Source organism: Alosa sapidissima, chromosome 7 (assembly GCF_018492685.1).
Source record: "Alosa sapidissima isolate fAloSap1 chromosome 7, fAloSap1.pri, whole genome shotgun sequence".
NCBI classification, from domain to species: domain Eukaryota; kingdom Metazoa; phylum Chordata; class Actinopteri; order Clupeiformes; family Clupeidae; genus Alosa; species Alosa sapidissima.
In genome coordinates, this window is record NC_055963.1 from 30,547,548 (window position 1) to 30,564,716 (window position 17,169).

General features: G+C 45.7%; 1 protein-coding gene across 3 annotated transcripts in view; it reads right to left on the reverse strand.

Moving 5' to 3' along the window:
• Positions 1-3,095: 3,095 nt before the first annotated feature.
• The window catches only part of spsb1 (splA/ryanodine receptor domain and SOCS box containing 1), a 36,865-nt gene continuing 22,791 nt past the window's right edge, over positions 3,096-17,169 (reverse strand). For 2 of the 3 annotated variants that reach the window (XM_042097257.1, XM_042097256.1), the window contains exons 2-3: positions 7,267-8,195; positions 3,096-5,263 (exon numbers count right to left, since the gene is read on the reverse strand). In XM_042097257.1, the coding sequence (XP_041953191.1) occupies positions 5,136-5,263; positions 7,267-7,960 (822 nt within the window). In that variant the 5' untranslated portion in view covers positions 7,961-8,195 and the 3' untranslated portion in view covers positions 3,096-5,135. Of the gene's footprint in view, positions 5,264-7,266; positions 8,196-13,709; positions 14,268-17,169 lie in introns of those variants that run through there. The other variant, XM_042097258.1, reaches the window with a different exon arrangement.

Below are 17,169 nucleotides of genomic sequence, written 5' to 3' on the forward strand. Positions count from 1 at the left end.
AACTCACCTAGTGGTTAGTGGTGTCCGTTGATGTTCCAAAACAAGTAGCGTAGCATGACATGTTTCTGTCATGTTTTATTTGGCATTTTGTAAAATCCCTTTGATTTCTGTTGGAAGACTCATTGCACGTTGATATTACTGCGCCACCGTCTATGCTTCAGGTTCAAATATTGAGCGGAAGTTTATTCACGGTTGTGAGGTGTCTGAATAAATAGTTCCACAATAGGCCTAGCAAATAAGACGGCTGGAAATCATACATTGCGCCGATATATTTGCTGTTAATAGTCAACGAACTCCACGAACCACTCGGTGAGTTGCACAGTTTTAAAAACGAATGTTAAGGGTCGTTTTAGGACATGTTTGAGTAGCCTACTACAGTATGCCTGTTGGCAGCTACCTGAGCAGTCAAAGGCAATTCAAAACGAGTCAGAAAAGTCGAGACAGGACCAATCGTCAAAGTTTCGGTGTCCACCACTCTAGTTCATCCAAAACAAACCAGAAAAGGGCCTTAAAGTGCTAAAAACCGGAATTTTCCTTTAAGACATGAAAAAAGGAGACTATTTGAAATCTTACCTGAGGTTAAACACTACTTATAAAAGTATATGATATAGTACATATTTGTACAAAATCATTAGTACTTATAATTTAGTACATATTTGCATTTTACATCCAAATATGTAAAACCTTATGCAGCTTTCCTCGCAGTAGCATAGTACAGTTAAGTTTGTGCTGAACTCTGACACTAAATTCCCTGTAGCAGCCACCTACAAGAGCAGCAGCCTCTGCATCTGTAGTCCATATTTCTATGTCTACCTTTGGAGACGCAGATCTACTTAAACAGGAAATGACACGTCGCTCTGGCTCTCCATTGATCCACAGGCAATCTCCAACTGCCCCTGCATCTTGTGATAGTTAGTGTCCTCCTTTTCTAAACCGTTAACAGAGCTCTATACATAATGACTGGAGCAGTGTCTTGTAAAGGCCCAGTGTGGGAATGCACATCTATCCCAACATGGTCCTCTATACATTTGTGCTATGGCTATCACCAGGCCATTGTGGGGATGAGCATCCAGCTCTTGTGATTCCACAGGGAGCTGGCACCCATAGATCGCCAACTGAAAGGAGCATCCCAGCTGGGGCAGAGAGAAAGAGAGAGAGCAAAAGAGAGAGAAAGACAGAGAGCAAGAGAGGAAAGAGGGAGGAAGACAGAGAGGGAGAGGGAGAGGGGAAAGTCTGAGTCCTTTCTCTGGGCCAGTTACGTAACTCCTCAGGAGTTGCCGATTCTCAGGGAAAAGAACAGTCCTCATTCTCACACGCACACCTCCCCAACCTAGCTATGGGTTCAAGCTCACTATTTGTATATCAGTACTCCGGTACGAAAGGGAAAAAGTGAACAAGGCCTTGTGTCAAGCAGTCACCGGGTGGGTGAGCACTCTGCTGGCCTTTTGTTGGTGGACACAGTTATATTATTGTTATGTGTTATTTTAATGAAAGCAGACAGCAGACAAACTAATATCATGTACTAGGAATTATTCCATAAAGGACATCATTTTAAAATCTCATTTGTCTCTCTCCGAGGAGGTGCAGGGTGAAGGACGCCTCTCTGTGCCCTCAGATATTTAATGGGAGGTTGCTGAATTTTGCAGAGCGGAGTGGAGCCGGTCTGTGGTCCAGGCCCCAGTCCAGTGGCTGGTCCTGCAGTGAGATTTCACACCAGACGAGTGGCTGTTTACAAGAGCTTATTATGCTTGTGCACATGGATGACATCCTCTGTGTGCCATCAGGCACATAAAGGCAGCCCACCTCCCTCTCTCACCCCGATGAAAACACCCACTCACAGGGAAAGCCCTCTCTGTCCAGTGACCTCGTCGCTTACGAAATAAAAGATTGGGATTAGAAGAGTTCTTTTTTTAAAAAGCCCTTGGGGAAGAGTTGCTCAGTTGTCCTCATGTACTTTGGGGTTTTTGGTCATCAGACACCCAATTACAAAGGGAGGAACTTAGACACAAATGTGGTGTTATCTTGGTTACTTTAGTCCTCAAGGCATGTCTTACACATGGCCTGTTGTGCAACAGACTGATGAGTGCAATAGTATCTTTCTTTTTGCCGAATTCCAATCACATCAATGGAAGCCAACAACAACCAAAAGTCCAATGTGCCTTTTCCCATAACACAGGGGCTCAGAGGTGATGAGTATGCTTACTCAAAGTGATGGGCTGGTACGAGACAGCTGTTTTCTAACCCAGGAAAAATGGCGCAAGAGCCTATGGCCCTGAACATTTTGAAACAATATTGAGCCGAAGGAATGTGCCTTGCCAGACACCCAAACACGGAGCCGTTCCAGCCAAACGGCATACTTGAAATGAATGACCTCATCTCCAAGTAGCACATCACTGTGTATGCAAACACAGCGCCATGGCAACAGGCGGCTGGGTGACGTGTGAAGCTGTGATATAAAAGTCACTCGGTGTATGGCAGCAACAGCATTACATATTCACTTTCAGGATGATTAATCAGCCAGCAGAGTTGTTCCACTGCATCATATCAACCTATTAACTATAACAAATGTACAGTCGAGACAACGTTTGGTCGTGTCTGTGGGATAGCTTCTCTGCTCCTCGCCTCGGTGACCCCCTGAATTGTTATGTCTGCAGATAGAGTTTCCACTGTGTATATTTGAGACGTGAATAAAACAATTGGTGACAGTGCAAGTACAAAATGGAGGGGGGGGGGGGGGGGGGGGGGGTCATCTCTTTCCACCAAAGGAACAATGATTCAGCCAGTCAGCCGAAATAAACAGAGCTGCAACACACCAAGTCCATGCTGTTCAAGTGTACACAAATATAGTCTGTCTGAAGCAATATGCAGTCCCTTAGGAATGCAACAAGCAGAGATAAGTCATGAATACCACCAGGACCATGCCTCCCAAAGTGCTAAACTCATTTAGTCATTGTTAGCAGTGTACCATATATTGAAGGGCAGCACTAAGTACAGCCATTAAAATAATGTTGAATTATGATGACAGGCATATTATGTCACTTAATCATAAAACACCATAACAGGGGCCATCAAAAACAAGCATGTAGAGGGGGAAGTAATTTATAATAAACTTTATTAGAGTTAACATTATCTACATCACTGAATACAAGAGAGAATGATCACCTGCAGGCAGAGAGGGGCTATTAAATGCGGCCAGCACCTCAGTCGTCCATACTCAATTACATGAACTCAAACCACAGCTGGCATTCTGCAATTTTCATTTTAAAAAAGCCTATGAATGACAAAACAAGTCTGAGAGAGAGAGAAAGAGGAATTAAAAACAAACAAAATAAAAAGGAAACAAAAAAAACATTACTATATCTTGGCAAACGTTCACCATCTCTGCATCAAGTTTAAAACAGGCCTCTCGTATGATCACAGAAACAAGTTCCTAATCATCCAATCCCTCACCCCAGACAGAGAAATATCAAATGGCTCAAATGGATCGAGAGTGAGCCACCCAATGACAGTGTCAAAAACAAACAGAGTGCAATGTTGCCACCAAAACTCCATTGAACTGAAATAGCATTTGGTGACAAGATTGCCTACATATAGTCCTGGCCTTGGCCTATCGTAGACCCTGGTCGTATCAATACACTTTTTCCCAACATATGAAAACAAAGAGAGAAAAAAAAAAAAAAAAAAAAAAAAAAAAAACACAACACACACACTATCTTTAGACATCCAAGATGGGCTAAATGATTAAAAACCATTGATCAAGTGATTGTACATTAATTTTTCATGACACATTAAAAAGATAAGATGGGGTGGGGTGGGGTGATGCTGGGCATGGATGAAAGCTGTGCAACTTACATCCAGGAGCGACAGGATGCTACAAATTTTCACAGTGACATAATCCTTCAATCATTCTTTTGAAAAGCACTTTTTTTTTCAAAATGGTTTCCTTAAAAACTACCCCCCTCCCAGTAATGCTCTGGTGTTACACTTACAGGCACTTATGTTGCAGTGGGAACCTGAACACTAGGGTATGGGGAGTGTAGCCAGGGGTGAGAAGGGAGTGGGGAGGGGAGAAGGAGGAAATGTCCACCCTGGAGCTACCTCATAGTCCAGAGAGGCAGGGCTAGCTTGGCCCCGTGGTGGACGAGTAAACTGCTGGGAGATTGTTACACCTCACCAGCGCTCCCCTCCACATCTACAAACAGTTCCCCACCCACTGTTCGTATACATCTAAGAATAAGCATGATGTACTCTTTACCCTACGGTAGCAAATTTAATGCATATACAATGACAAGAGGCGTGTGTACGTGCATCATGTCTATATGGGGTATTAAAAATGAAAGTACCACTTTTGAAAATGGCATCTTATGGGCTTAAAATTGTGTCCCAGTCCAAATGAACCATTTTTAGCCAGCAGTTTGGCATGTAGTGACCAAAAGAGACTAGCATGCCTCATAGGCATCATACTGCTTTACAAATAACTCATAACTAACTAAAGGCAAGACATAGTGCCAGCAGATAGAAATACCAATGATCAGCCACACAAGCATGTCAGATAGTACCAGACGGGCACATCATATGACCATGACATCATATCCATTCTGCACAACTGGAACGGCTTTTAAAAAAAGGAAAAACAAAATGGATGAAGCAAGGGGGATGAAGGGCGGAGGATGAGGAGGCCATGGCAGCCATGGATGGGACTCCACCAAAGCTCATTGCACTTTCAACACACTGACAGGTGTGAGACTCGAGAAGAGGCCATTTTGTTTTGCAGATGTCTTGGACCAGTGCCTGTACAGTGTTCAATAAGCTTTTGTTTGATACTACAAAAAAAAAAAAAAAAAGATTCCAGTACATGATCATCAGTATGTGACTGTAAACACGTCAGAAACATTGGACGAGAAAAGTCCTGGGTCAGACTTTGTTTAAAAAAAATAAAAAAACAGAAGTATTGTACCAAATCCAGAGTCAAAGAAATAAAATCCTAGAGAGAGAGAGAGAGAGAGAGAGAGAGAGAGAGAGAGAGAGAGAGAGAGAGAGAGAGAGAGAGAGAGAGAGAGAGAGAGAGAGAGAGAGAGAGAGAGAGAGAGAGAGAGAGAGGTATGCCAGGTGCTGAGGTAAAGGCACTCCCAGCATCATTGGTAGAGCAGGTAGTTCTTGAGAGAGGCTGGCAAAGGCAGTCCGTGAATCTCGCTCAGACGTTCCCGTCCAAGCGCGACGCGCACCGAGCGCCGGCATAGGTCCATCAGAGGCAGTGGCTCCGCTGTAGAGAAGCACACACAGAGAAGGCTATTAGACAGACGCACACACACACGTGGATGAATCACATAAGACTACAGCAACAAAACAAGGCAAACTAGGGCTGGACTAAGGTCAACCAGCAAAATGGCTCCAGCTTGTGAGAAAGTGAACTTCAGTTAACCACCAGCATCACCTGCTGAGTTTTTTTCGATCCACCCAACCAACCTCTCTAACCCCCATTCAGATGCTCACACATTGCCTCAGGAAGCCGTCGTCTGACAAGCCCCAGCCCCCCACTCCAAACTTAACACGCGCACACACACACACACACAAAACAAAGAAGTGAACAATGTGGCGAGGCTGAGCCATCTGGGAGCCGACAAACAGCGGGTGTTCAATGGGAGGAAGTGTGCAGCAGACAGACTGACATGAGACAGACACCACTCGCAGCCCAAAAGGCCTTGATGTCATGTGGGTTGACTAATGCGCTGGCTCGCCGCAGACACGGCCTCTCGTGCTAAACCAGAGGAGAGAGACACAGTGCTCCAGTTCCCACTGAAAAAACAAGAAAAAAAACAAGTGCTGCACCTGTATCCTGTGATGAGGGGCTTGGCGTTAAAGCTCCATTAGCAATATCTTCCTGTGGTCTGACAGTCGGTCACAATGAATAAAAAAAAGAAACAATAGTAAGAGAAATGAAAAGGTTCCCACCACAACAGGGACATTAACAGCATAGCTCTTAAGGCCATACAACCACCACCACCCATGGGCAAAAAAGAAAAGCGTCCCTAAAAGGAGGATGGATGGATTTCATTAGGGCCCACTTTACTAGAGGGCATGCTAATGGACACATGCTTTGAAACCTGCTGCCCCTGCTGCATCGGAGCGGTCGGCAGGGACGAGTGAGTGAGTGATCACGAGCAGCTGGGTCCCCTGAGTCACTGGGCACACGGGGCAGCGTTCATTACCCAGACACCAGACTGCTGAGGTCATCACGACTTGACCAAGCTGTTTTCCATCACCTCAACTCTGAGGGACTTTAGAGGGATATTTGATACATTCGCAGGCCCTGAGAAGTTTACGGCGCCAAAGCTGGGGAAAACGCAGACATACCTGCACAGCTTGGAGCGTTATGTTAAGGGACTGAGGCCTGGCTGCTGTAGAATTATCACACACACGTGTGCATACATGGACTGATACAGGCCATGGCTTCAGGTGTAGATGGATCACATGGAAAGCAATCTTGACTGATTTGCGGTGGAGCACAGCTACGACTGTCGGTTCCACGGGACACATTCATGGAGCCTGGGTGTAATGTGGAACAGCCACCGGGGTGTTCCAGTGGAAAAGGGTAAAGTGTCCGGATTAATGATTGCCTTCCTGGAGCCACTGGCAGAGATGGAGGAATGATGTCACAGACACATACACAGTGTGGCCCTTATCAGGAGCGCTAACCTAGTTTACATAATTCATGGTGGAGAAACAGGAGCCAGTGCACCGCTGACGTCCTGCTCCAAAAGTCAGTGCTGAGCTCCAGCGAGAGGGGAAGAGACACTGTTCCATGACAGAGGTGATCAACTCAAGGCTGCATGAGGATCTACTCACGACTCAACTGAGCCTCTCCGTGTAAACACCCATAAGTCTATGGGTGACTCTACATCACATATACTTTGGAGTTCTGTTCTTGCCCCTCCCTTGAGAAAACACTGACACACAAAGGTTCAACACATTGTTCATTTTAGTAGACACACAACATGCTCTAATGATCTGCCGTCATTACTAGTTTTCCTTGTTTCATTATGTATGCCTACATCTTACTCATGGAAGTATTAGACGTAAACAAAGATCCTTGATTACCGCTTTAACCCTCTCTGACGTAAAACTCCAGAAAAGAGTATTTACATAAGTGCTGGTTGATGAAATCTCATTGTTAACTCCACGTGCCACATTATGCAATGTCTCATCTTAACTTAAGTAATCAATACACAGACACACAAGAGTTCTGAGGAGAAGGCAAATACTCACGATCAAGCCCATTGATGTACCGCATCCTTATTTCACAGTGTCCCCACACCGCACTAACTACAGGGTACAGCTTCCTGCCCTTCAGTCCCCGGAAAGCCACCCCCAGATACTGTCCGTCCACCATAAAACTCAGCGTGCCCTCGTCCATGTCCAGCACCACCAGAAACGAGTCCGGCACTAGAAAGGTTTCGTCGGACTCCAGGAAGGCTGGGTAGGTCTTGCTGGGCTGGTTCTTCCCGTCATGGTAGAGTTTGTTCCGACCCAGGTCCCAGCCCCAGGACTCCTGGTTGTTGCCCACCAGCGCCGTGTAGCCCACCGAGTGAAGCGGCGCCTCGCCAGTGGCCACGCCGACCACGGCGTGCGTGCCCCGCTGCCGCATGGCCCAGTGGATTTCCCAGACGTGTAGGCCGCGCGTGTAGCCCACCCGCCCGCGGATGGCGTCTGTGCTCTGCGCCACCGGGTGACGGTGGAAGACGAGCTTGTTGTCCTCCTTGACGAAGATGTTGAGCGAGCGGTCATCATTGTTCCACGAGTGCTGCACCTGAATGTCCGCTCCTGCCCCCGGCATGTCCAAGAGCATGTCCAGCCGTGAGGGCTTGGCGTAGTCCTGCGCCTGCAGCTCCAGCTTGAGGGGCCGCAGCGCCGGGTCACGCATGTCCACCGCTTTGATGCCTCCCGGAACCTTCTGCCCCATGCTGGGCTGTTTTATCCTCCCGAACACCCAGGCCCACCCCCCTCCTCCGTCAGGGCTGGTGATACAGGGAGAGAGAAACAGAGAGGGAACAGAGGAGGGGGTAGAAAAGGGGGGGGGGGGGGTGAAAAAATGTCTGCCGAGGTCCAATGCTTCGTGCTACTGTCAGCCAATCAAGAGGGCCAGGTGTCACAACTTGCTGGGAGACCAAGTCAGGACAGATGCACGTCAAGCCCACCTTGGGAGATTAGAAGGGACATAAAAGAGCAGAGACACAGGTCTGTGTTAGCTAATCATTACACCTGTCAAACCTCCACTATCAGTCACTAAATTTGCTGTAAAAGCCTAACCCCCCCCCCCCCACACACACACACACAGGGCACCAAAACAAAGCACTACACAACACAGACTATACATGCAAGTGAGTCATCCTGCAGTTGCATAAGTTGTGTGTGTGGTTTCGTAACCGTCAGTGGTGCGTCTGTGCACCTCTGTCTACCAAAGTCTACAAGTGCTGATTACTGTACAGATGAAAAAAGGCAGACAGTTTGCCAGCCCCCACATGGAAATATTCACTTCTTAAAAACTGCTTTCACAGTAATGATAAACAATATCAGGTCTTAAGAGCTTCATCTCAGAGAGTTTCCACAGAGGAGCAAAGGAAAACAGGTTGAAATTTCAGATTGGATCAAAAAAAAAAAAAAAAAAGGAAATCTCATAGGGAGGAAAAAAGAGCCATTTACTTTTATAAGCTTGTCTAGTCTGCAGATAGCAGGAAAAGCAATAAGAAAATGTCTGGCTTAAAAAAATAAATATATAAAGAAATCTACGCAGCCACGTTGTATTCAAGGAAACCACAAGTGACAGTATTTGAGCCGGGCTCCCAGACGAGGCCGAGACGGAGGCGAGGAGCGAGTGCACTGACGCAACACACGCCGCTTTCTTTCCTCTGAAAAATTACAACACTTTTCCACCATTTACCGCATCCCACTGCCTATGCAATGTCAGCCATTTACAAAGGTAATGCCTTGCAGAATGTCAACTGATTCATGAATGTTACCTTGGTCAGAGCGCGATCAATAACCCATCAAGGGTAATGATCGTGAAAAGTGATGCTGTTGGCATTAACATGCAAAAAGTTAATTTTTTTAATTAAAAAAAAATTAAATAAACAACAGCAAAGAAACGGTGGTCTCCTGCATGGTCGGTCACGGAGGGCAGACGTGCCAGGAATGCTGCAACACAAACAGCCCAAACAGAATGGGCCGCTGGAGGGGCCAATCTGTAATTGAATTGTAGACAAGAGTTCATTGAGAAGTGTCTTGGCTCTTTTTTCCCCCGACACAAGTAAACAACCATTGGAAATGGGTCATGCCTCTCCAGCGATGGGCCAAACAGAGGCGGCCCAGGAAAGCAAGCAGAGGGTGGGCAGTTTGGGGATGTAAACAATATCTTTCTCAATGCCTGTCCAGTCTTTAGAAAAGTGGGAAACATGTTCATTTGCACACTCTTGCGCACAAGCCCTTTAACCGTTCCCCTTTCCTTCCCGGGCCTCAGGCTAACACCACAAGCTAACTCAGTCTCCCTCACCCTCATAGATTACACAACCTCAAACTCAGTTCATATTGGCTCAAACATGATTAGTTGTGTAATTAGTTTGTTTGCGAGCTTTATTCATAGCCATAATCATGTGCATACGCCCTCTGTAAACAAAGGGCATCCGCAGAGTAAACGTGAAATGTGACCAGATGGAAGTGGGTGAATGACCTAGACGCTTACAGGGCAATGACACCGCACTACCTGGGTGTGTGTTTAAGTCATATGGTTTTACTTTCTTTGCCTGAGGGCTGAGTCTTTCAGCTGGTGGGGGTTCTCTCTCTGGTCTGCTGCTGTGCTGGTGGGCTGTAGGTAATGAGGAAGTGTGTGCTGTGGTGTGTGAGGTGTGTGTGTGCGTCCTGATTGAAATGTGAGGGTCTGTGTGTGTGTGTGTGTGTGTGTGTGTGTGGGGGGGGGGGGGTCATGTGGATTTTACAGGGCTTGTGGGCGGTGGGGCTACAGGTAGAGGAAACACTGGTGCCCTTTGTGTGGGGGGCCCCCCCATCTAGTCCACATTTAATATGCACACGCACAATTGGACTTTGGTCTGAGCCCCTGCTCTGTTTAAAAGCCCAACCTGGAGGTTCATCCGACCCGGTGAAACTCCTCATCGTCACCCACCCCCACCTCAGTACAGGCGGAAGAGAGTGAGATCACGAAGCCAGCAGGAGATGGGGTGGACAAGAGCTTGATGGGACAAGGAAGGAGACCAAGCTGGGCAACTGTGGAAAGTGTGAAGACAGGTCTCGTCATGAACATGACTGACGACAACAAAGAGGACACATCATGTGGGATATTTTCAACAAGGATATGGAGACATCTGGCAGGCACATGTTTCATATGCCGGCTTGCCTAGGCCAGTAAGGAGATTGAAAATGCCTGCACAACACATTGTGAGCAAAACTGTCACACAGATGCTCTATTCAGTAGAGGCAATTGGATATACTGGCTACTTTCACTGGTTAAAAAATACATAATTTCAATATCATCCATACACACTCTGACGTGACGAATGTCGCTCAACATGTTGCACTGCCTGAACTCCAAGGCTGTTCTTCTATAAATATGGACTCAAACCACCATTCACTTCAGCTTTCAAAAACATTCACTGCCTGCCTCCCAGAATAAACACTAGACACAGTAAGTTGGCAGCTGAAAGTGTGTTGATTACAGAGTCAAACTGGAAGGATCAATTTGACCACATGCTCAATATTTCTGTGAAACAGCTCCTTAAATGAGTGCTTCATATAAGAAATATACAGATAACATGTTAAAGCTTTCCAATAACTTGTCCACATGATCATAAAGTCCTTCATATTATGTCCAATATTGGAATGCAAAAGCAGACAGTATTCTAAGAGCAGTCAGTAACATACCTGCAAACTCAGAAGGGCTGAAAAAGGTGACATATTTCCTCATGTTATGTTGGTGTCTTTCTGCTCCTCTCGTGTCCAAGTAGGCCTACCCCTGGCTGCAGCTTGCAGATCGGGGCTGGGCTCAATGTGGGGCGGAGCGCAACGTTGAGCTCAGCCCAAAATCAGCTCGTCATTCCCTGTTGACCTCTCTGTGTCCGTCTATTTACCCGGACTCGGAGTTCAATTTTTCTCAAGGAAGAATGCTTAACTCTATAAAAGCGTATCCTCCTTTAACTACTGCCCACGTTAATCATGTCCGCCCCCCCCCCTCTAGCGTTCTAGAATCTGTGCTACACCATCGGCGTTTCTTGGGTAATCTAGGCCTAGGCTACGCTAAAAGATCATTACATCCAGTCTGCATAAACATAGGCCTATGCTATAGCAATAACATTATCAATGCATTTTATCTCTAGCCTATAGGTATTTTATTTATAGAATACTTTATAAGGTCTGCTAAGAGTAGAGAACATAATATTGGCCTATAGCCATATTGTTTACATAAATTTAATTGGGTGCGGCACAAAAATCATATAACTCGCAATCCGAAGTGTTCGCGCGATAAAAATCAGTTCATTTTGCCATAGAGAAGGGTGTTACAACTTATTTTCATCATGTTAACTTGAAACAGAGGGACTGAAGATATGAATGACATGTGATTGAAGTCCACACGCTCAAATTTCACGAAGCAAACTTAAACAAACAGTTACTGTTGTCTAACCTCCGTGTTTTGAGTCGAGGAAATGCTTTTATAGATTTAAGCATTCTTCCTAGATTATGTTGAGAAATATAACTTGGACAGTAGGAAACAAGGTAGGCCCTAGGACATGGTCAGCGTGAGAAGACGTGCTGAAGGTGGGCTGAGCTCAACGTTGCGCTCCGCCCCACATTGAGCCCAGCCCCGATCTGCAAGCTGCAGCCAGGGGCTTCTCCTCGTGTCTACTAAGTCGGCGCGTAGCCTACTGTACATTCACTGTCACGGCGGCGGAAGGCTGCAATGATCACATTCCAACTAAAGGGGCGGGTCTCAGCAATAGGTGCGTTATGTCAGTCTACTCTAGAAGCCTAGGTCTCGCTTGTTTGGGCGCTAATTATCAAGAATTATGATCTATATGCTACACAGAAAATAAACAAATTAAACACGCATCACTGAGCAAGTCAAAAGATTTTGCTAGGTCCACTTTCAGATTTGTTGCAAATAACTACATTTGGCCTGGGAAAGGTCTGTGCTCCCTGAGAACGTCATGTCTAACCATCATCGACACATGAAAAATATAGGCTAATGCTAAATGAAATAAGTATAAGTATGTATAAGTAGGCTATATATACTCTTTTGATCCCGTGAGGGAAATTTGGTCAATAGCCCGTGAACAAGCAATGGAAATAACCCGTGAACAAGCAATAACTTTCCAAGACAATATTAAACCTATTAAGCCGAGCTAAATTCACAATCGCACTCAGTGCAGAGTCGTTTTCTTTCGCAAAGCAATTCAAAACGGCCAGCTGCGGGAACATGAATTTGCGAGTAAACACTTGTTAACCTCACCTCAGCAAGTCTTTCCTTTAACACGCCGAGGGCAAGGGAAAAGTAGCCTAACAATATGATGTTTTACCTTGAGTTTATAGTCAGAGAGAGTGTAGCATGTGGCCATTGTTAGCTAACATTTTCTTTTTTCCTTGGTCATATCGCTGCTACAGGCCATAGCCATAGGCAGGCTATGCGTACAAGAAATTGAGAGAGATAAAGCCCGCCCTCAGAAACAACTGATAGGTAGGTCTTCAAAAAATGAATGGCAGTACAGAATAACCTCTGACTAGTTTGCAGGTATGCAGTAGGCTGAGGTTAACATTTCTACCAACCTGTTTGCCCATGACATTTTTGGAGGCAGTGGCGTCTGCTTGAACTCACCCCAGCCCAATGGCACACAGTGGTAAACTCAAGGCACCCTCCACCTCCCTGCTCCGCTCTGACAGGTTCCTGCCTGCTCAGGCACCTTTGCACGGGCGGAGAAGAGAGCCCGCTGTGCATCCACAAGCTTTGACTGGTTTAACCGCTCTGCTGAGTGCGCGGGTGGAGCACCCAGGCCCCAACAGGTGCCATCAGGGTCCGACCATATAGCGTGACAGCAGAGGTGCTGCCAACAGGCCTTGCGTCGGCCTGCATGACTAACCAGGCCAACGGAGCCAGACGGACTACATATAATGCCCAACCTGGAGCGGTAAATTCATTAGCTTGGAATCTAACATGACGTACTCACACCCCCACCTCCCCATGTACGATGCCACATAAGAGTAACGGTCATCGGCCCGGATTGAGGAGTCATGCCAATATAAACACACACACACACAGGAAAGGAAGTGATGAGGGAAGTGTATTCACTCATGAGAAGCCACAATATGACGCTGAGTGCCGCTGCGAGACGGACTTCCTGACTAGACAGACACTGGTGTGTGTGTGACCGCTGAATCACCGGTGGCTTTGAAGCTCCCCATCGGGTGCCTCCTGAAGGATTTGAGGACAAGAGAGGAGACTAAATATGTGCAGCACACAGAGCAGCCCACAGAAACGGCGGGTGATGTCGTCCAAGAAACATCTCACTTGCCATAAGGGCCGATTACAGTGCATACGGGCAGTCTTGTCACAAGCACACACATGCTCTGTTGAATTCCTCTACTTGGAATCTCATTCAAATATTAGTTGTTCTCAGTGCGGAAAAATCTGCAGAATCTGAATGTTTCCCCACCTGTGGTCAGGAACCATCTAGGGCTGCACTTAGGCGAGGATCACATCAGCCAGTGGCAAGCGGCAGCGGCAAACATAACGCAATGCCCAGAGTATAATACGTTTTATCTCGTTCCTAAGCAACACAAACGGTTTGTCAATTGAATACGCTAGTGTTGCGCTAGAACCAACGCTAGCGTTATGCCAGCGTTGCCACCGATCCGCTGCCGAAACATAGAGAACAATAGGAAACCTGCCGCTTGGCGCTGGCTAATGTGATCCCCGCCTTACAGCTTGCCTAAAGGAGACCTACCACTGAGGACTTCACTCACAGTCAGGGAATACAGGAAAGGCTCATATGACCAAGTGTTTCCGCTAGATTTTTTTTTTTACAGTGGCGGCAGCTCCCGGGACGTCACGTTAACCCATGCATTAAACCACATTGTCACTTGAACACTTGAACATACCGGTAGTTCACGTTGACAATGGAGAAACGCTTAGCTTACTTTGTTTATGACAGAAATTAAGTTTTGTGCCAACACGTTGTAAAAACACAACCCACAACACTGCCTTTATTTGGTGCAAATCTCATTTAGCCTACTTTATAGTCCGCGATTCACATTAGGCCAACTAGGCCATCACTGCGAGTGCATACAAAATGTTTTGCAATTTACCTTCGTTACTACCAGCAGTCGTTGCTTTTTTACTGCGTCGATTCGCGATTTAGTGCTCATCTAATGTAACAGCGGTGTGGAGACATCCTCTCTCCAGTTTCATTTTTGCTGTTGTTGCAAGCGAGCTTAGGCCTATAGACTACGACATGGGAAATACTTTATAGGCTACGATCAGCTTTAGAAATGAATGGGTTTTCCTTGGCCTGCATGGCTACACCTTTCCACCAAGTTGTGCGACAACTGTAGTTTTTGCGATGTTGACAAACATGCGTAGCACATGTAAGCTCTTGATAGCGCATGCCACTAACGTCTATAAGAACAATATATTTATGGAATAAAACTAGACAGGTACCGCGGATTAGCATTGCTGTTTATTCTTAAACTGCAATTTTCCGCAGCCAGTGGAGGACATTTAGCCTACTATGCTTCCGGACAATATTTTGCATCTCCTCTAATTATGAAGCAGTGGCACCAATAAATGAAGAGGAAACACTGAGAAGAAAGTTAATGCTTTAAATAGGCTACATGTGAACTGAAACTGGACGGGCCATAATAACCTCTGACTAGTTCAGGCTACTCATTGTTAAATTGCAATGTGAGCGGCAGCCAGCAGGGGAGGATACGTCAGAGGATTATTTAAAAAGCAAATGTGCTGTCCTGATTCTGATACCGTGGCGGTATTAATTAAACCGTGGGGGGCCGCCATGCTGAAATAAACTTAGAGGAAACACTGTGACCAGACTGATTAACATCACCTAGGCTACCTTTAGACTAAAGGGTATTGCCACTGAAGGTGGTACATCTTGATGGAAAAGTGCACTGAGAAGCTGCTCCTTATAAAAATTCTAAAAGCTTTGTCATAATGGTAACAGTGATATGGGGATTCTTCTAAAACATATAGTTCCGGTCCTTGATTGTGATTGGCTGAATCACGTTCGATGCCATTGTAAAATCCAACATAAATTACAAACGGTAGGTATGACTGCATGTTTTGGTGGCTAGCTGAGTAGTTCTGTATTTCAAGGATTGACAGGCTAGAAGTTCGCAATTCAAAATTCCACTGGAGCTCCAAGCGGATTTGTAGCCTACACGTAGCCTTCAACACTGTTTACAGCTCTTTGAGTCACTGTAACATGTATTTTTTAGTACATAGCTAAGATACACCTATGGTGCTTGTGTTTCTTTAGGAATCCGCCGTCTTGGTTTGTATAGAAATTAATATTAAGTGACACTATTAAGACAATATTAAGTACGATGTATTTCAACCTAGCCATTCACATACTGTACATATTTAGGTCAAGAGTGGCGTGTTGGGTGAAGGTCTGGGGGCGAGGTGTGGTTGGTCGTGGTAGTGGGGGATGTGTGCATATGCTGGGGGCCTGGGGCGATGGGTGGCACGCAGGTCCTCCCCTCTGTCAGCTCGTCGCAGTATAACTGCAGGGGCTGGGTGGAACTGTGGCCATTAATGGGTGCCCAGGTTGGCAATCAGTCAGGCAATCAACCAGGCAATCAGTTATTCCTATTATTATACTTATCATTAATAGAATAATTACAACTCCTCTCCTCTGAAACCCTCCCTCTCTATGTTCCAGCTTCTCTCCTCCTGGCCCAACAGCAAGCCAGCCTTATACATATGCGCGCACACACACACACACACACACATACATCCTCACATACTCACTACCCCTCACCCCCAATCCCCATCCCAACACCACCTCATTCACACTCTTAGAGCTACCATCCGCACCCCCCCCCCCCCCCCATCCCCCCTTCTTTTCATTCCGGTCATCAATTTAATCCCTGATAATCATATCTGTAATCATCCTGGACGCAAATCATCCTTAGCCTTTCTGTTATTAATGTTATGTTGTGTTATGTTTGTGGAAGCCAAGTCAATGTGATGTCTTGTTAAGTTACAGTATGTGTTTATGTAATGTACGTCTGTTTGTCGTATGTAGTATTCATGTGCATGTCGTAGTGTTGCATTTTCTGTAATGTCAATGATGTTTGCAAATAAAAAAATAAATAAATACAAAAAAAAAAAAAAAAAAAAAAAAAAAAAAAAAAAGGAAATACGATGTTTGATGGCTAGCTATTAAGTGATATAGTTGGAAATAATGGACAATAATGGTTGATAATAGGCGACATTCCTATTAGGGGTTTGCACCGACGTCACGTTCTGGCCGGTAACTATGGTAACCCAGCACGCGCGGCCATATTGACGATACTCAGTGAATGAAGTACAATGGAGTATTATGCACTTTGGATATCTTATGTGATTTTAGCCGTGTCTAAACAACAGAAAAGCTCATCAAAATGCGTCTAAGACGCAAAAGCATATAGGGCAGGACTTGGACCACAAGAAAAGGCGCGATATTTCGAGAAATTACGGATTATTGGCAGCGCAGATCCATATGAGTTGGGTGAGGGAGACAAAGTACCAAGTTCAACCACAAGCGCCCCCCTTCCTCTGATAACTTTTGGCATTATTGTCCCTTCTCCCTGGTTTTTTAATAACTTTTGGAAGTCGATACCTACACCAGATGTTTCTCAGTCTGACCTGTTGGTACAACCTAAAACACAGCAATAATAAACCATTTTCCTTGACGATGTTAGGGATTTACTTCAGTGCCTAATGCTTTCTAATGAGGCGAGTATCTCCAATATGGCGATGTCCAGATCTGATGACACGCCGTGCAAACCCCTAATAGGTAAGACAGTACATCGATGTTTGGTGGCTAGCTGGTAGTTCTGTATTTCAAGGATTGACATGCTAGAAGTTTGCAATTTAATACTGCAACAAATGTT